The following is a 22340-nucleotide window of genomic DNA, read 5'->3' as shown; positions in this document are numbered from 1 at the left end:
GAGGCATTTTGAAACAACTGGTGGACATTTTGCAAATTAATGATTTGATATATGGTTCTCAGATTTTATTGAGATGCTCTGCACATTTGACTGTCTCCAGCTCTGTTCTGATCACTACAGTACTTTCACTCCGCTTACCGAACTCTTAAAAATGATGTTTTTATCACTTAAGCAAGATAACTCGTTGTCATTTATTCAAAACTGGTACTTACAACAGAATTATTAGTATAGTAATCATCTTAGTATACTTTGAAACAATTTGGGATACATATTGTTTATCTAATTCACGAATGAATGATTATTTATAATGGATTCGAAACTTATTGGGGGACAATACCTTATTCTAATAGAAAATAGATTTATTCAACTACAGGATTATAAATATAGTTACCATGATAATAAGAAAAAAATTTTTTTAGCAATCATAAAATATACAACTCTGGTAGAATTGAACATAGAATTGTTAGTATTACACTTGATAACTAAATCAAATCACGAGAACTTTATCAAAGCATATGATAGATCATGATCACAATGATTAACTGAACTAGATAAGTGAAATGATAAAATTTGTCTTATTTTTTCCATTATGATTTGATTTAATGTAATGGGATTACTTTTAAATGTTTTAATACAATGATGGGATAAAACTTAGTTATTATTAAAGATAATTTATAATGAAGGAAAAGAAAAACTCAGATTAAATTGTCAGTGTTTACATGATGTATATTATATTCTTTTATATATGTGTATACACTTAGCATTTGAACATTTTCACTGTCGAGTACTCTGTATGTTAATCATACACATGATTCAGATCATGATGAAAAAAATAATAAATGAAACTTCACTATCAACATACAATGCCCTAAAATGAGAGAAACACGTCAAATACATTTTGTTGTTCATCCGTTTCTTTACATCGAATGAAATAAAACATTTTATTATATAACTATGAAGATTTAAGTACATTGTGATCATTTACTTTAAATTCATTATGATGTTCCATTAGTATATTCGAATGACTATCAGTAATATATATATATATATATATATATATATATATATATATATATATACTTAGCACTGATTTGGAAATTTAACTTAATATATAACATTCATATAAACGTTTTGTTTATTCAACACTATGTCATATTTGAACGCCGTTATTAAAGATTCTGATATGGATCGGTATATGCAAGAAGAAGCTTTGACTGTAGCGGCAGATGGAATGGATAAACATGGTATAGATAAAGATATGGCTTCACATTTAAAACAATATTTTAATTTGAAATATGGAAGAACATGGCATTGTATTGTTGGAAAACAGTTTGGAAGGTAAATAAATTTAAGTATAATTTAATTGAAATTTTGATTGTAAAGAATAATTCCCTAATTTTTCTTATAGTAATCTATTAGTGACAATTATGTAGGTTCTTTTATTTTAATGAATTATCAAGTAATATCAACGTTGTAATTATAAAAGTAAGTTACCCTACTTAGTTGTTATGTAAAAGGTCTTTGAGTTTTAATATCCTATTTTGAGAGTTTGTGAACTTATCAAGTCCGTAATTGTACATGAAGAGCATAATTGAACTGTTAGCACAAATAAACGATAAGCTCTATCGATGAGAACACCTATAGATGTGAAAAAAAGACTTATGAACCTTCTCAGTTTGCCAAACCTTCAATAGACATATTGCCAGTTATTTATTATGCAACCTAAACAAGAAAAACAGCTTTCAGGCTTGTGTAGTCCAGATTACGTAATCACTATTTAATCGTATGAGATTAATCAACTTAAATATTTATATAAAACAAATTAAAAGTATCTCATCAATATCTTGGATAAAATATAAAATCATGCCATATTTTCGACTTCATCCAATTAACCATTCACTATTTAATAGACTGTTGAAAAGATCAGTAAAATTTATTAAAACAATGTCAGTGTTCCCAGGTTTTCCATGGTGGTCTAGCTTTAATTGGCTCATGATCTCAACCATTGAAATCACTATAATATTCACAAAAACCCCTTCTGATGTCAATCAACATATGCTCATTAGTGACTCGCTTCAAGAGATATTTACTGGAATTCTTGTGAGAAGCAGTAATCAGTATAATTCGTTCGGGTCTGTTGTGAGATATCAATTCACTGAAGACAGTGGTGGATATGTCGCTCAATTTCGTGGATTAATTGAAGTTAGATAATAACATCGTCGGACTCCGGCACAGTGGTCTAGTGGTTAATCGATCGCGCGCGAGAATGATAGGTCCTGTGTTCGAATCTCGAGAGGTGGGACCGTGGATGTACAGTACTGAGGAGTCTCACAGTAGGACGAATCGGCCGTCCAGTGCTTCCAGGTCTTCCATGGCAATCTAGCTTCAATTGACTCATGATCTCAACTATTGAAATTACTATAATATCCACAAAACCCTTTCTGATACTAATGTCATTAACCTTTAATTGAACATTTTGTTGAATTCTAACTAAATTTCAATAATAAGCTCAATCTAATCAAGTTACTTATATAAAAACGGAAATCTATGTGGATTTTACAACAACAAAAAATGAATTATTAGCATTTGGACAGTAGTGATTCTCAAAACAGACGAGCACAACGATCAGTGAATAAAATTAAACAAAAGCTCAAACTTTGATTTAACAGTTTGGTTATTAAATAACTAAGATTTTAATCTGAAAATTATTGTACCAAATCTTGATTTGATTGAATGTCTCTTGTAACTTCGATCATTATGGTTACATACATGTACGTCAATATTGATTTTCGACTGATAAGATTAGTCATAGCCTAAAATATTTTTAAATATGTCCGTATATGGAATAGTAACCAGCATGTATATTTTGTTTAGTTCTTGACAAAGATTAAGTTTTATCAATCAAGTTGCAATCCAATATCTCACCCAATATGTTTCTATGATAAATGATTTGAGGCGATTGGGAGGAGACTATAAGCCCACATTTTAAAGTTGATCGTGACCCAAGTAACCCAATACTTACATATATGACTGTGAAAACCAGTGTTTCAGGTTGAATATACACAGATAGCAACAACTTCATCGAGGTTGTAGATGCCTCTTGTTGACGAAGGCCGGCAAGCACCAAATGTAGGCTCAAGACCTGTAGCTAATTAACACCGAAAACCTAACAGAAGAACCACTTGATCATCTGCGACTGATTTTAGTCTGCCATATTAAAAAAATGGTATTTCTGATTAATTTATTATGAAAAACATCAAATTAGTAGATTTCCTCAACTTTTATTTCATTTGTGCCGAATTAGACGTCAATTATATTGTTTAAAATAACATTTAAAAATTCCCAAATAAACCATCCTTTAAGAACGACTCAACTAAACCCAAATCATTTGTCTGAGATAAAAAAAAAGATTTCTCGGGATTGTATGATACATTTTACCGATGAATCTTTATTACATCTTGGAAACAAATTGAATATTAATCAAGTGATAAAAATTCGAATGTTTGATGACTCGTTATGGACTCCTATTCATGATGACAATAATAAAGCCCGATTTCTTAAATGATTTCGTATATTTTACTTAGAGTAAACCTTTGTGTATTATGTTTTGTCGTATTAATTCATAATACGATTCAATTGCAAATGGGTTAGTACAAATAACAACGATTTTGTTGGAATTCCTTATATTCATTTATGGTATTTATTCAATAATTCTGAATTATAGAACTGTATCTATGTTTTAGAAATGTGTAATATAGTGTATGTTGTTGTAATTACAATTTATGTATATCAAGTTTTTGTGCATTTTCTCACAACAATAACTGAATAAATCTAGAAACAGAAAGTAATTAGTTCGCTTGGTATTATTTAGCTTGTATCTTCTCATTGGGGTTTAAGACTGCAATTGATCAGTCTGTTATCGGCATATGTGCATACTGCGCGTATGCCTCGATATTGCCTTAATTCACAAGCTTTTTGTGAGCAATGGTAGATAGTGGCTAGCAGTGGAATCTAGGACGTGTGTTTCATCCTATTTGAGACTCGTCAGTTAAAATTAAAATTTCTTATTTCTCAAAATATTTTTCTACAAAATTTCATATGAATCAATAATTTTTTTTGATTTTTACATTTGAAAATTGATCAGCATTCTCTTTTTATTTGAAATAGAATTTGATAATTTTGTACAATATATCAATGAATAATCAATAATTAATTTAATCGATTTCTTATTTTTTGATTTTTTTTTCTTCAATTTCTAGTGACGTTTCATATGAAGAACAAGGTTTTTTATATTTTTTTCTTGGAGATAGATCATTTCTTCTATTTAAATCAGGTTAACGAGAATCATTCTATCCAACCTTTATTATTATTATTATTATTATTATTATTATTATTATTATTACTGTTTATGGTATTATTAGAAGTAATTGTACCAACATTAAAAACAAACGGAAATACTATAAATGAAATATTTTTATTGGATATGCAAAATTCATTATGAAAGAAAAACAGATTGTTGAACCGTATAATTTTAATTTTTTTACTGTATTATGAGTATACTTTCATTTGCTGAAGGTAGTTGCGTTTCATAAATCACTGTCAAACGTTTGTTAGAATAGATGGGCTGTAGCTAGAAGTGGAATCTAGGATACATCTTTTTTTTTCAAGTAAAGAATCATTAGTTATATGTATTTGCATCCTGGTGTTCATGTTCCGACCGGGTCTCAAACACTATATCTTTCGTTTTAAACATTAGCGCATTATACACTGACCTATTCAACTCAGATCGCTAATAACTTAATCAAGGGATATTATGTTGATATCAATATTAGTAAGAGTTTAAATGTTGATTAGGTGGCGATGTGTTTGTTACGTTCAAAATATTTATTTGAGAGTGAATTCCGAGTGAAAACTTAAAAAGATGAGACTTATTAATTAGGAAAAATTTATTTCGATTTCTTGGATAATCGTGAATAATACGGATGTGTTGTAACGGGTGGGACTGAAGGTTTTGATAAGCAGCGTTTATATCGATCGATTACAGTGGACAGTGACACGTAAACACGTAAGGACGACCTAGTGCCCTGATTGGTCTCGCTTCCCTGTCTAGCCCAGCCAGTTGAGTCTAGAACGCAAGTCACAGCCTCTGAGTTATGAATCATTATATTTCAAACATACTTTGTTTATATACCAATCAAGCATACCACATCGTACCATAAAATAGAAAACAACATTTTGTACAATAATCAACAAGTGAACAGATATCGACCAATAGGAAATGTCCATTTAAAGTCCAAGGACACCATTGGAATTAACATGATAATTATTGGTCTATTTTTCCTCAGCATCCATAACAGGATGTAATAACATTGGATATTTTGATAAATTCAATTCTTGAAAAGTATCAGTGTAACAAATAGTGTCATATCAAATGAAAAGAGTCAGTGTGAAAATAACTGAACAGTAAGATATTCTATAAATAGCTGTCAATAAAATGAACTAATATTCCTTTATAATAAACCCTAAAAGAATTCACCCTTCGTAAATTGAAATCTTTATTCAGTGCATTTATTTTTGCAATGACTAGTGCATTTCCCAAGCCTAATACACCTTTCGTTAGTCTACTGAAAATCCTTAACTCATTATTTTATGTAGTGTATCTTTCGAAGTTAATTAATATAGCATCAAAATACTAACAAAAGTTTATTATACCAGTACATTGTATACTGGATAACCCTATGGTATAGAAAACACAATTAGAGTAGGCTCATTTACTAATGTTACTCATGAATAATTGTTTAAACATCCTTCGAATGAAGAACGAAGTCAATGAATCATATCACAGGAAATTTTGTAGTAGTCAAAGATAAAACATTACCTGCATTAAATTGAGAAATAAGAAATTATAAACCGAGATCAGTCCATGAAGTAAACCATGAAGATTCAATAATCTTTACAACCTCCCATATTGACATTGTTATCGTTAAAAATTACATAATAAGCGTATAAATAGTCACTTTAGGTATGTTGATGGTAAAGGTGCGAAGAGAAATAAACGCAAGTTAGAAAACAATCATAAATATGTCTGTTAGATTTCCTTTAACTTAGAAATTGGAAGCGATAGAACAAAATATTTCTGAACTAAAAGTTTGGGTTTCTTAGTCCAAATCTTTGCGATCTCCATCATATGTAATAGACGAGAACAAACCCCATTCAGAAAATTTGAAGAATTTTTAAAAATAACTCTGAATACTTTATTCCTTTCTAATACCCTACCACTATCTGCCAAATGGGGTAAACAAGAGCTGTATATTGATTTCGTATGACCCTTTTCAAACTACGAAGTGAGACACTTGCTAATTCGTTGTTCGTGTTGTCTATTCATGCCCAAGATATATCTTCTCCACATGAGCACCAGAAATGGTTAATATATACTGATGTAGCGAAGTCAAGTAATTGATTCTTGAGTTAGGGAAACCCTATTATTAAAAATTTAATAACATGGATCAGCTGCATTAAAAGTTCTTTTCACCACTATGGTTCATCTGTTTCGTAGCAAATCACCAGCCATGCTACCATCGAATCGCAGCTTCAAGAAAAAAAGTGTCTCACGAATAGGTTGTGTTTCCATTTTCCTGTTTATTGTACTTTCACAGAATATCTTCAAGACAAATCTTTCCAAACAGCATTTGTGTAAACTCTAATTTTGTCTATAATGTCTTCTGAGTATATCTTTCCAGTTCTCGTTGTAGGGCACCTAATTAGTTCTTTTCCTGTAAAGAATGGCTACGGGGCGAGAAATAATGTACCGACCGCAGATGAACTTTTCAATATGTTCCTCTACTAATAGTTCCATCTTTAAGAATAAGCAGGATATGGAGGAATTGCAAAATGATATCTAATTACTACCATTATTATTATCATGATTACCTCGATTAACAAGATGAAATACTTCTACTATGCATTTTACTGATACGATTTTTTTATTTTGTTATATTACTATTATACGAATTATGACTTGACACTTTATTACAAATCATTCTGACCTTTATTAAATGACCTTACTGATTTGTAAGTAACACAATTTTGAGGTATTTATTTTGTAACAAATGCAAACGTTCACCATTTTCAGCATATAACATCGTAAAATTCATTAATACATACCTTATTTTAGCCTTTGTAAAATATCACAATAATTATGGACTTATAATTATAAAGCCGGATGATATAGTTATGAAAAACAATTGTTCGCTCAAATATTCTTTATTTTCGATGTCTAGTTCTTCCTCACAAGTGAACATGATTGCTTGGTGTACATTGTTGAATTGATTTAACAGTTCTCATTTTCAACATTTGATAAAGCATTAGTGAATATGTTACTGATAAAACTGTAGTATACTAATAACTTCCTTAAGATGCTCGTTTATTAATTTTATAAGAATTTCAATGGTTGAGATCATGAGTCAGTTGAAGCTGAACCACCATGGAAAACCTGGAAGCACTGGATAGCCGTTTCGTCCTACTGTGGAAACCCTCAGCAGTGCTCATCCACGATTCTGCCTCGCGAGATTCGGACCCAGGACTTATCAGTCTCGCGTACGGTTGTTAAGCTATTAGACCACTGAGCTGGCACCCAGCAGTGTGAATGTCTAACTTCAACTAATCCATGAAATTGAGCGACACATCTACCATTGTCATCCGTCAGCTACTATCTCACAACAGACCCGATTGAGCCCCACTGATCACTGCTTCTCACTAGAACTCCAGAAAATACCTCTTGGAGCCAGTCACTAGTGAGAATATGTTGATTAATATCAGAAGAGGTTTTTGTGGATATCATAGTAATTTCAATAGTTGAGATCATGAGTCATTTGAAGCTGAGGTGTCCCACAATAGGACGAAACGGCCGTCCAGTGCTTCCAGGTTTTCCATGGTGGTCTAGCTTCAATCGACTCATGATTTCAACCTGTGAAATTATGATCAGTTGTTTGATCCTTATTTTATGATTATCATTGATTTCATAAATTTCTTTGATTGATCTAATATTTTCCAAATATACACGTAAATATTCTAATGGATCAAAGATCTATCAATAAACAATACTATTCATCAATATATCTTGTTCTAATTTAGGTAAATTGAAATAAATTATAATTTATTATTACAAAAATGGTCATTCTTTAAATTGCAGTAAACTGATTGACTTAATCTATTCTAATTACTTCTATGTTGATTACAGAATTAATTTATCATTAATAAGTTTATCTTATACAAAGAGATTTTGAGCTTAAACTGTTATCGTTATTATCATCATTATCGTTGATGTGACTATCATTATTATTATTATTAAGGTTTATAAAAGTAAATATTTTGAATTTGTTTTATTAAATAAAGAGACGTTTTATGTGTATAACTAAGTAATAAACTATCAGTTTCATTGTTCAATAATTAAATGCCAGTAATTTCTCTCATATGTTAAAACATTGACCTTTTTAATGAATATAAAAAAATAAACTAAATTGATATTTGTTATTTTCAAAACTTAGTTTTGTTTGTTTGCTTGCTTAAAGGTAGGTAGGTAGGTAGGTAGGAAGGTAGGTAGTAGTGGTAGTAGTAGTAGTAGTAGTAGTGGTAGTACAAATGAATACATGTTTATATTTATTTTCAGTTTGTCAGTTTTCATTTAAAAGACATTTCTTCGTTTATACGACCTTGAAAAATTTGGATCATCAATGTTCATTAATGTAAGCCGAGAATTCACCATTAGGTTTTTCTTATTTATATTGAAATTTTTTAGAACTGATATAAGAAAATAGGTTAATTAATTATAAATATATATAAATACGATTGTAGTGTATAAGCAAATAAGAATTGTCGAGAAGAGAATCTTCGCTGAATTGCTTCCTTTCTTACTACATAAATATATTTTCAAGTAATAAATATTAATTTTAACGGTTGTGAATATGAGTTAATTGAAGTTAGACCACCATGGAAAAGCTGGAATCACTGGACTGCCGTATCATCCTATTGTGGAACTGATAGGTCCTGGGTTCGAATCTCGCGAGGTGGGATCGTGGATGTGCAATGCTGAGGAGTCCCACCATAGGACGAAACAGCTGTTCAGTGCTTCTATGTTTCCCATGGTGATCTAGCTTTAATTGACTCATGATTTCAACCACTGAAATTATTATAATATCCACAAAACCCCTTCTGATACTAATGAATATTATTAATAATTATGAAGCTAAGTTGTGACGAGAGCTAAGGATAATATCATATGATCGTCGATCATTTCGATGTAAAAAAAATGGCTTGGTTACATATGTCAGTTAGATTTTCAACATTAAAAATAATCAACTAAACAGTTTTTAGCATCTTCCTAACTTTGTTCATTAAAGAGAAATCGGTGAGACTGTTATTTATGGAAGACCTATGAGCGACGCCCTAGTGACCTTGAGAATATTCACCTAGTTACTAGGGCTAAATGAGGGCTACAAAGCAGTGTGAAGAATAAAGATTATGAGTTACAGTTTATGGTTAGGATTAGGAATTAGATTTATGATTTTCATTACGAACTGATATCAGCTCAAATACCAAAACTCTATTTAGTCAAATAGATGAATGAATTTAGCTCCAAATGTCAAGAACTGTTAACTTATGTCCGATTAGTTCGTCCGTAAATTATAGTTTTGCCGAGAAATCAACTGCATTAGTTGTAATCAATTATAATTTAGTTTCTGATTGTTGTATCAAATATTCTGAAGATATATTTGATGTGACACTATTTGTGTGATAAAAAGAAGCATATTGTGGAGATGTTACTTAGTCGTTGTAAACGTTACATTCGAGTAATATCATTTCAAACCTATGGAATCAGTGCTATAGTTTTAGGCAAATATTATAGACATTCACCGCCAAGGCAAATCAAGAATCTCAATGAAATCCATAGTGCTCATTAGATTTGAATCATTGATGCCTATTATTTTGGTCCGTAAATGACCATAATCCATTGCTTAAGATACAAGTAAATATAATTTGGTACAAAGAAAGAGCACTGTGTATATAAAGGATTCGAATTATGTGGCTGGTCAAGAGGTGGAATAATTGTGAAATTAAATGGTCTATCACCATAGACAGGAATGTTCAAATGCTTTTCGACCTGTTCGTGTATTGACATTTGGGGAATAATATTAAACTAAAGATCTAAAGTATTGCTTAAAAGCGAGTAAACTGATTTAGCCTTCGTTATCGGCTTACACACTGGATGATGTTAACGATAGACTTTCCCTTAGTATGTTTCTAATTTTGATTTTGTAGTCACCTGAAGAAAATGATCAAAATAGAATGTCGTTCTCATGAAAATTCTCCTAGTTTGTCAATCATAAGATATTCATGGATAACCTTACTAAGTAAAGTGAAATCGAGGCACAATTTACTAATGGGTTTCACCTTAGTTTTTCGTAACATGAAATTTAGTGAGATATGTATACTCCGAGATGAAAACCACAAAACTTACGTTTATATAAGGAAGATTCGATTTGATATAGTTATCAGGATATATAACCCAGCAGTCTTCTAGTTTAAAAATACACTACCAGCTATTGCTTTAAAATTTCCAATATTCCCTTTGATTGCTAGTTAGTTTATGAAGGTTGTTTTACCGGCATACATGATAAACTACCCTCAGTCGAACTTTTTTCTACATAAAACTTTGAGTACGAAAAAGTATTGCCACTATGAGATACTTTAGAGAATCAACCCTCCATATGAAACTTGAATGAGCATTATTGAACAAACGTACCACTCATCTAATAAGGATACGGCTGATGATCGTACGATAAAATTGTGCTAAGTGTTACACGAAGTAAAATACAGATACTTACTATATGCTTTGTATCTTTAAAATCTTTACCATATAATATTCAGTAAATAATGAGTAACTAGTGTAAGTGGGTCATACCAAAGATATCTTCACAAGGAATGATCTCTATTGGAAATATCATCTTATCTAAATCTCTTACTACCAACTCTTTTATAATAGCCTAATGAACAATTAAGAAAACTTTTTTAAGCTCAACAAAACAGATACACCTACACTTATCACTAAATTTATACACTATAACCAGTAATTAGGACATACCACATTTGTTAACCAAGTGCATAGTTTCTTTTATTTCGTATGATATAGACTAGGAATGTGATCCTTTTTATTGATATTACATTAAGAGCCTGATAAAAAATTCCTTTGCGTTAATTATCAGTTGTAATTAAACAACACAAAAATCTAATAAATTCGACAATAGTTAAATACGATTTTAGTGAACTGGTAACTAGAATAATACTAAACCTACACACTGACATTAGTATATTTGATAATGTCCCTGTCTTTCGATATTTCTATTTATATCAAAAATGATTTTATTTATTTAGTAGGGATATAACGGTTGAAAATAGTTGCTTTATGAAAAAATAGGAAATAGTATATTAAATTTACTGAGAAAAGTTATATAACAGTAGTGATAACCAATATGCTTGAATGTTATTACGAGTTCACCTTACTCGGTAAACGGAACGAAGGTCAAGATAAAATGACATGATAGGCTATTCTAATCTGTTGTCTCCAGCCTTGCTAACTAGCTCAAGAAGTCTTGATGAGGCGTAGAGAAAATATGAGGTCACTAAGCACACAAATCAAGCTTATTTATACAATGATAGAAACGCCCTTGAGAGAACCACAAATTAGAGTGCTAAAAAGTCCGTCAACCAATGACAGTCAAAGATTTCCGAGTGGGAACTGTAAGCTGTAGGTCAATTAAACGTCTCTTGGCGCGAAAACATGAAATTCAAATTTTAAGAATAAAATTGCAAAATTAAGACCTTTTCCAAGTGAACTCTGGGGATCTAACGTTCTCAACAATAACAAAACATCCGATCAAAAGAAATAAGTAATATTTTAAAAAAAAACAGAAGGTAAAAGTATAAGTCGTCAGTTATAAATCGTATTTCGATAATTTTTCAGTACTGTCATTAGTTGATTTCATGCAAACAACTTAAATACATGAATATAATTTCTTTACTAGTTCACTTTGAATACTCCAAAAAGAAAAAGACGAAGACATCATCTACAACTATAATTCTTACTTCTGCAGGACTTCATAATCTCACGTACGTGTTACATTGTAGTAAGTCTCAAAAAAATGAAAAGAGTAAATAATTCAGAACTGAATTCATTAATGTGAACAAGACCACATATAAAAGTATGATCATAAAATTTTCTCACCCTAAATTACACGGTCACTGACGTTGACTAGCTAAATTCTTCAAATGGATACTTGTTATTTTCCACATTTCAAGAGCTAATTGAATTAGCTCCATTTATGAAAACAACACTTAGTTCTGTAACGATAAAGACAAAGACGACAATATTCATAAAACACAAATTTTGATAAACTTGGTAGGATAATACATGTGATGTATGCTCACATAGATTCACACCTTCATACTCTTGTGCACTAGTGACTACTGCAGCACGTTTTAGACAGATTTGGGAATTTTGATTTAGGTAATTTAATGCAACACAATAAGACAATTACAAATTTTCACATTTATGGTAAATGAAGGGAAATAGGAGGACTCATATTTGTAAATCTTCGATAAGCGAAATTCCGACATCTAACGCTAGTTTCATGTATCATAGATACTATAGTCACACTTATATTCAATAATGTATGTATTTGTAACACTTCATATGTAATCACATATTCAATATCTATTGTTTCTCTGTGTGGAGATAACTCTAACAAGCTTATTTTGTAAATAGTTTTTGATATTATTTGTATTTATTTTGTCAATTTTTCACTGTATGTACATTCATCATTAAATGACTGTACGTGTTGTTTTAGTCATTGACCTTGAAGACACTTTCCGTTGAGCTACTACATAGCGTGACATATTCGTGCTGGTTAACAAATACATTACTACTCACGCATTCCTAGTTCTATCTTCATTTGTGATTGAGTTAATGGAAGTTTAAATCAAATACTATCTACATTTATAGACTATAATCGGAATATATCACATCCTACGTTGGACTATATCGCTAGAGAGTTCACCAACCTGCTCAGAGTCATCAAGCATTTATAATTGTGGATTTACATTACTGGACTTAATCAGAACACGCAACGTTTGGGCAATTTAAGTAACGTCCTTAATTATTATTGTATTTGTAACATTTAACTTGTATATATTAATATTACTATTGATTGTTATTAACTTTGTTGATACCTTTTGCGTTTATATATTGTCTGGTCCACCACAATTATTTGGTGAGCCTCGTGTTTATCCTAACGGTTATTTTGTTTTTCATTTCATACAATTTACTGGCTTATTTTTTTCTCGTAATGTCCTCTCCCACTAAACTCATTGATATGGATTCGCCTCCAGTAACAACTTTTGTCTCATTGTCGAACTCTCCCGAAAATAATTTTAGTCCAGTTAATTCTATCTCAGAATTCAGACTCCCAACTTATGGAGCTAATAATCCCAGAGTCTGGTTTGCTCAAATTGAAGCTTTATTCATGGCTAGAGGCATAAGATCTCAGGCATCAAAGTATGCATACGTAGTCGGCGCACTTCCTATCGAGATTGCCGCTGAAGTTGGTGATTTAATCGATCACGTGCCAGAATCTGAACCATATGATAAGATAAAAGCAGCAGTTATTCAACGCACCACGGTCTCAGATGAGAAAAGGCTACAACAGTTTTTAACATCTTGTGACTTGGGTGATAAAAGACCCTCGCAACTTCTCCGCCACATGAAACAACTCGCCGGTCCATACAAGCTAGACGAAGCCCTCCTAAAGCAAATGTGGTTTCAAAGATTACCACACAGCGTTCGACAAATTCTCAGTGTTTCAGGGAAATCCGTCGCACTTGATGACTTAGCCGACATGGCAGATAAAATGATGGAAGTATACCACGACAATCACTGTGTGAACTCATTGCAACCACCTGGACCAACAGATATTAGCTGTTTAGCCTCCTTTCAAAAGCAGTTAACACAATTAACGAGCCAGCTGGCGTCACTGCAATCGACCATAGAAACCATCCAAGCTAGACAATCGAGATCCCCCTCCAGACGAAGATCTTTTTCTAGACAACGATCTCGGTCACCGAAGCGAACATTTGATGTTTGTTGGTACCACCAAAAATACGGCACCAAAGCACGGCGTTGTACACGACCGTGCACATTTTCTGCGTCTGACACAGAAAATCAGGGAAACGACCCGGCCAGACAGTGATGGCGGCGCCTGTTTCTGGCCACTACCCGAGCCGTCTATTTCATGTCAGGGATCGAATTTCGGGCTCAGATTTTTGGTCGATACAGGAGCCGAAATCAGCATTATCCCATTACAGCTCTCTCAACGACGGCATCCTCAGAGTACTAAATTGTCTCTAGTCGCAGCCAATAACACAGTCATTAAAACTTATGGCGAGCAATCACTTATTTTAGATCTCGGTCTCCGGAGACGTTTCACATGGGTTTTCATCGTAGCTGAAATCAAACAACCCATTATCGGGGCCGATTTTCTCGGTGCTTACAACCTACTTGTAGATATGGCAAAAAAGAAACTAATCGACAAAAACACAAGCTTACAGGTCAGTGGCACAACTATCTCCAGTTACGAAATTCATGGAGTCCGTATGTTAAGACCTGAAAACAAAATTTTCACCGATATCCTATCGAATTATGAAAGTATAACCAGAGCTGATTGCCAAAACGAATGCTCCACACATCGTGTCCAACACAGTATTACTACTACAGGACCACCTATTCGCGCCAGGGCGAGAAGACTCCCTCCAAACAAGTTGCAGTTCGCTAAGAGAGAATTCGAACATATGATGCAACTTGGGATAATCAGACAATCTAACAGTCCTTGGGCCTCGCCGCTGCATATGGTTCCCAAGAAAGATCAAGACTGGCGCCCATGTGGAGATTATCGCCGATTGAATAACCAGACTATCCCAGACCGGTATCCGATCCCTCACCTGCATGATTTTTCTTTAAATCTACATGGAAAACAGATTTTTTCAAAGTTAGATCTAGTCCGAGCATACCATCAAATACTGATGGCACCTGAGGATATCGAGAAAACAGCTGTAATCACACCTTTTGGCTTGTTTGAATTCTTGAGGATGCCTTTCGGACTAAAAACGCCGCTCAAACCTTCCAGAGATTTATGGACGAAGTAACTAGAGGTCTGGATTTCGTATTTGTCTATATCGACGATGTTTTAATCGCTAGTTCTTCCATTGACGAACATGTTCAACACCTACACACGCTTTTTGAACGTTTCAAAAGTTATGGTGTTGTAATCAACCCTTCGAAGTGTATATTTGGCGCCTCATCTCTGGAATTCCTGGGACACCACATTGATTCCCAAGGAATTAAACCACTTGAAGAGAAAGTCAAAGCCATCTCCAGCTATCCAGAACCAACCTCAGTAAAATCACTACGCCGTTTTCTTGGAACATGTAATTTTTATCGACGATTTCTACCAAATTGTGCCGATGTACTACAGCCATTGACAGATTTACTGAAAAACGATAAATCAGGTACCAAGAAAGAAAAGAACCAAATATTCAAGTTACCTTCCGATGCCAAAGTAGCATTTGAAAAAGCTAAATCCATGATTGCTAATGCTACCATGCTCCAACACCTAAATACTGACCCCACAACACTGTTGATCCTATGCACGGATGCTTCACAAAAAGCCGTAGGGGCAGTATTACAACAGCGGGTGAACAACACGATTACCCCCATTGCCTTTTTCTCCAAGAGATTATCGCCAGCACAAGAACGTTATAGTACTTTTGGACGCGAACTCTTAGCTATGTATTTAGCAGTAAAACATTTCAACTTTTTGCTACAGGGTCGTGATTTCATCATTATGACAGATCATAAACCCCTTTGCCATTCTTTTAGCACATCGTATGGCAAACACTCCCCACGAGAAGCAAGACAACTTGATTATATCTCACAATTTACCACAGACATCAGGTTTATCAAAGGTCACTCGAACATTGTTGCAGACGCACTATCTAGGAGGGATATCAATACGATGGTACTCAATCATGACATCAGCCTTGAAACCTTGGCTAAATTACAAGCAGACGATGCAGAATTAAAAGTCTGCAAAGAAAAGTCTAGCTTAGACCTCAAACCTGTACCTATTCCCCTTTCAGACGAATTCATCATGTGCGACACTTCAACAGGCAACAATCGTCCGTTTGTCCCACATGCTTGCCGACGAAAAATATTCCAGCATTTGCATGGTCTTTCACATCCAGGCATCAGAGCAACAACAAAGCTCATTACCGAACGTTTTGTGTGGCCTAAAATCAACTCGGATGTTAAACGTTGGACACGTAACTGTCTCCAGTGCCAACGCAGTAAGACGCAAAAACACACCTACAGTCCAATTGGGAAGTTCCCTATCCCTGACAAACGCTTCCAGCACGTGCATTTAGATTTAGTTGGGCCTCTGCCACCATCAAACTCTTTCACACATATCCTCACCGCAATAGATAGGTTCACAAGATGGGCCATAGCATGCCCCATTAAAGACACATCGGCAGAGACAGTGGCTTCAGTTTTCCTCGACCGCTGGATATCCAACTTTGGCGTACCATTAACAATCACAACAGATCGCGGTCCCCAATTCCAATCCGTTCTATTTAACGAGTTCACTAAACTTCTTGGAGTAAATCATGTTAAAACGACAGCTTATCATCCGGCAGCTAATGGCATGGTTGAAAGATTCCATCGCCAACTAAAAAGCTCTCTGATGGCACAACCGGACCCTTCAAAATGAAGCGATGCTTTACCGCTCGTTCTCCTTGGGATTCGCTCGTCTGTAAAGGAAGACATCGGATGCACGGCCGCTGAACTAGTCTATGGCACGACATTAACGTTACCAGGACAACTGGTCAAGAATGAAACCACAACACCAGGAGACCCTTCTCGTTTTGTGAGCAGATTACTACAAACGATGCAGAGCATCAGAGCAATACCACCTCGAGAATACGACAACCGAGTCCATCTCGATAAACATTTAGAAACTTGCAAATTTGTTTTTGTCCGAGTAGACGCGGTGAAAAAGCCACTGACACCACCATATGAAGGCCCTTATAAAGTAATAAAACGCACTGACAAATATTTCATTATCAACAAAAATGGGAACCATGAGACAATTTCTATAGACCGAATAAAACCAGCTTCCTACGAAGTCCCTCATGACACAGAAGACAATACTGCGAACAAACAATCACTCCCATCTATTGCTAAGAAACAAGAGGAAGAGGAAAAACTTAGCACTACACCCTCTTGTTTAACACGTTCTGGGAGACTTATAAAAAAACCAAAGCGTTACGTACATTTTGCCATATAAAAAAAACTAAAACAATCAAAGCAAACAATTATCGAGGACCTACACTATCAATCCCATCTAAAAAATTTTTTTTAACAGTGTATATGATTAATCACATTTTCCCACAATTATTCGTTTTGTCACTTTTTCAAAAAAAAATTTTGTTACAATAATAAACGGGTAAACTCTATTTAATTATTTATTCATTATACACAAAAATAAACGGTTCAATTTTGTTTGTGTGTGTGTGGGTCATTAACAGTTTTACACATTATCATTGTTAGCTAAACAAGACATTTAATGACAGTATATTCTTTTTTTTTGTGTTTGTTATTCTGTGACATCACTGTTATTTTTTTCACTCGATAACACACGGTATGTCTCACTAATATACATATCATACGCATCTCCACATCTTTGTTGGTTATAACTGTAAATATTATTTTTTTTATATACATATCATATTCTCACATTTTTGTTGTTATTATAACCAGTGTTACCTCCGGACACTCTGGGGGGAGCTATGTGGAGATAACTCTAACAAGCTTATTTTGTAAATAGTTTTTGATATTATTTGTATTTATTTTGTCAATTTTTCACTGTATGTACATTCATCATTAAATGACTGTACGTGTTGTTTTAGTCATTGACCTTGAAGACACTTTCCGTTGAGCTACTACATAGCGTGACATATTCGTGCTGGTTAACAAATACATTACTACTCACGCATTCCTAGTTCTATCTTCATTTGTGATTGAGTTAATGGAAGTTTAAATCAAATACTATCTACATTTATAGACTATAATCGGAATATATCACATCCTACGTTGGACTATATCGCTAGAGAGTTCACCAACCTGCTCAGAGTCATCAAGCATTTATAATTGTGGATTTACATTACTGGACTTAATCAGAACACGCAACGTTTGGGCAATTTAAGTAACGTCCTTAATTATTATTGTATTTGTAACATTTAACTTGTATATATTAATATTACTATTGATTGTTATTAACTTTGTTGATACCTTTTGCGTTTATATATTGTCTGGTCCACCACATCTGTATCATTTTTTAAAAACGGATATGATTGTTAGGTTATAAAAATAGATACGTGTTACCACTGTTGTTCAAATAAACACTATCTACGTCGTCTGTTCTTTGCTTAATCGGCCATGACTTGTGACTGGAGATTATAATAGTGTTATAACATCCTTTCTTCTCTTTTCCATACTCTTCTTCATTTACAGCCATCTGTTTCACCCCTTAAATCCTCTAACCCCCACTGGTTCATTTTGTTTTCGCGATCATTCTGATAACATTTGATCTCAATTTCAGCTTTTTATCTTATCATGCTGAGCCATTCTTTCCCAATGCTAATTTTCCTATCTATTTTTGATAAATACTTAAGCCATTAACAATCAAACGATTATTGAACTTTCCTTGTTTTAAAATGTTTTTAATACCTCAGTTTATTTAACCTCACTGTCACCATATATAACAGAAGTTTATTATCAGTATTATCATCATCCTGTAAAAGTAAGCATATATATTTGCGATTGTACAGCTTTGAAAATGAATTCGCCGAAAAGAGAACTCATCGCTGAACTTGTTGTTACCTACTTTTATTAAGAGAACGCGATTTGTGTAATGAAAATAATTATCATTATAACTTATTGTACCAGTGATAGTTTTGCTTGTTTGTTTGGCCTTACTAAAAACATTCTTCCTTTCGTTACTTGTGACCTTGCACGAATTCGATTATGCTCAGTAACCACACTTGTAACCTGGCACGAACTCGGTATTCTTTCGATACCACGAGATCGCCAACAAATACATCTCGATTACAGTCATCAGTAGCTTTCTGAAGTTTGACCTTCAGGAGATCTTATCGGTTAACTAGCACGTAGTCTTCCTATACTGGTGATCATAGTCAAGCGCGACTCGACGTCACACTACAAACTAGTCTTTCTCATAATAATATATCTAGCTTTTATTATTAAAATTTCCTACATAATGTATCTTAGCCAGTCTCAATATTAGTTACGAATGGTAAATTGAATGAGTTTTTTATGTGATAGCCCTTCCCTTGTTTGCGGTAACAGAACGCATAAGCTTACTTTGTTATGAGCACGTTTTATTAGAAAAAGCTGGTAGTATAGCGTAGGTTGACGTAATACAACCTTAATATGCGGATTATTCTCATACATGTAAAATTAATTTCCGCTCCTCCACCACATCTGACTTACGAATCCTTCTAGCATTTCCACTAATGACGAATATCAAACATGAGCTTAGTGGTCGTGGTGGTAAAATACGAACTAAAATGCATTATTCAACACTGTCACTGACATTTTCTAGAATCCGCTTGGGCACGTCCCTGTGCGAACATAAGAGAAAATCTCTCCGTGTACGTTTACACTACAACAGGTTCCTTGTTCTTTCTTTGTGCATATCGTTTCCATTACTAGTGCTTCTATTGTCGTTTGTTCGTTTTTATTATGGCTCGCCCACAGTTACCGTTAATACATTGTTGACAATTTCTGATTCGTGACTAACTCCTTGATTTTTATAGATTTTTTAGTAAGTAATTCATCAAAGGAACGTTTTTGTACATGATTATACAGACTATTATAAATGACTCCATCATGCGCTTATTTCGTCCATCGAAGCAGACCACATACACTGTTACATATCTCTACAATTAAGTTACCGATTAGAGGTTCATGTAGGATAAAAGTGCATAGATAAAAGTATATTTTTTGTCGTTTTATCTCGAACTCGTACCGATAAACTAATAATCATATTTTGTCAGAAACATGGTAAAAATGGTTTATATGGATAAGTATGTACAGAAAATGTTAATTATTTATTTGGGTATGGAGCTGTGTAGGAGTGTTGAGAATAATAAAGGACTGAATCCATATGTTTCCATTACTGAAAGCCCAGTCAACTAATCAAGTGGTCTGTCATGTAGATGTTTCAAGCTAAGATATTTGTTATTCTTGACATCTTGATAAACCAGACTATCAAATGTACTTGTTCATTTTCATTGATCTTAGAGCTCCCTTGCCAAAATCGGAATTTTAGTTTATCTAAGCTCACTTTGCAAAATCCGCTATGATAAATTTCTGTGGGAATGTATAGAATGTCTCTCTACGTATGTTTTTCATTATGACTGCTACATTGCTGCATCTAGTGTTTTTTGCGTTTTCAAGCGTTAGTTTCCATTTTCAATCTGCTTCCAATTATTATTACTATGATGCTTACCAATCCTTAACCCTAACTAACTCCCTGATATCGACTCACTTAACGTTTTCGTGTCGGTTTCCATGTTGAACTGCTGTACCGTGGTTCATAATTTGTGAACTGATTGCCTCCATTCCATTTGGTTAATTTGGAATCATGTTCCCTGATTGTTTTGTAAAAGTTTGTTATTGTCAACTATTAACCAATCGTACTTCTTACTTAATTGTTACTGTAGTAATTTTAACTTATCTATCCCTTTTCTCTGGTTAAAGTATTATTGTTTAACTGATAAGGATATTTCCCTTATTACGATAGTTGATTTTTGTCAAATATCTTTACCAGCCGGAAACGTATCAGTCGAGTATAGTTAATTTTATTTATAAATACATTTTTTCCACTGTACTCCATCTGTGACACTTCCAATGCCTGTCACGTCGTTATGTGAAGTTGTTGGTTATTATCGTCCTTTAAACGGCTGAACTCTAAGGAGCATAATTTTCAAAATTTTGAAGTAGCCTAGTGCTTTGAACACTTATTTGCACCTCGTTCATATTGTCAGTATTGATTTATGTAGGGTGCTTAGCTCGATTGGGAATATACTGGATGTATATTTTGGAACCGGATAGTGACCTTTTCACAAGCTTCTGGACTGAAACGTTACCAACCGAAATTGATACTTTGTGCACACCGAGCTGGGCCAATTTGACATACACTAGATGATTAAACTCGGTCCTTTAGTCGATTGTTGTTGAACCTTAAATTTGCTTCACTAGTACCATTGCGTCGTATTGTTAGATAGTGAAACAAAATGCCTACACGTTTTTGCCTTCAATAATGTATGCACATAACAGTGTGGCAGTTAGGCTTAGCGAGTTTTCTGTATGCTGTGCCATTTTGAAAGACCTTTGTCTTTCATGAAATCATGATATAAAAGCCTAATCTATAAAACCTTACGCGGAGATCACATAATTATACACAGTAACCCGTCCCATTATGAGAATCAACGATATAACGTTCAACACTTCTGAAGAACATGTTTAGACTGGGTAGAGAGTAATATATTTAATACGAAACGTCATAGGTTTTACATAGAGTGACCACGCCTTCATGACTGAACTGTGCCATTTTGATTCATTGTTCTTAAGTTCACGATTATCGACCTACTCCATGTGTTACATATTGAATGTCGACCTTCCTAGTGATTATTTTTTTAGCCTCGTGAATCATGTGATGAAGAACCAATACCACTATACTACTCCCCCACCAGAATCAAGGTGACGTTGGTTCTATATCAAATAGAGTCGGATTATTGCGCGCGGGAGATTACCAAATGAACAATCCCCAGGTATCGATAAGCTGAAAGATAAATCATAAAGAAGGCGGCAACAGTTGGTCGAGAAATACATGTAATGACTTCAAAATATTTGGTATAATTCTCAACACACTCAAAATGGGAATATACGTGGATGTTATTTGAGCGTTAAACAAAGTGGGATTGAAGGCAGAGTAGACAATTCGATAATATACGAAGCCTACTCAAGACCCTATGATACCTAAAAAAAAATAATAATACAAAAAAAGATGAAAAGGGCTCCAGTAGCTTCGATAAAAAAGAAAGATAGTCAATTGTATATCACAATACTGTTTTTAGAACTATATTTTATA

The 22340-nt window shown here is 33.7% G+C and overlaps 1 protein-coding gene across 1 annotated transcript in view; it reads left to right on the top strand.

Moving 5' to 3' along the window:
- Positions 1-1147: 1147 nt before the first annotated feature.
- MS3_00010648 (uncharacterized protein) overlaps positions 1148-22340 on the top strand; it is a gene marked incomplete at its 5' end in the record, with an annotated part of 33677 nt that continues 12484 nt past the window's right edge. The window contains 3 exons of the mRNA XM_051219039.1: positions 1148-1338; positions 3585-3646; positions 12081-12182. Of these exons, the coding sequence (XP_051069711.1) occupies positions 1148-1338; positions 3585-3646; positions 12081-12182 (355 nt within the window). The remainder of the gene's footprint in view (positions 1339-3584; positions 3647-12080; positions 12183-22340) is intronic.

This window comes from Schistosoma haematobium, chromosome 3 (assembly GCF_000699445.3).
Source record: "Schistosoma haematobium chromosome 3, whole genome shotgun sequence".
NCBI classification, from domain to species: domain Eukaryota; kingdom Metazoa; phylum Platyhelminthes; class Trematoda; order Strigeidida; family Schistosomatidae; genus Schistosoma; species Schistosoma haematobium.
Note: the sequence above shows the minus strand (reverse complement) of the source record. Positions and strands in the feature narration are given on the sequence as shown.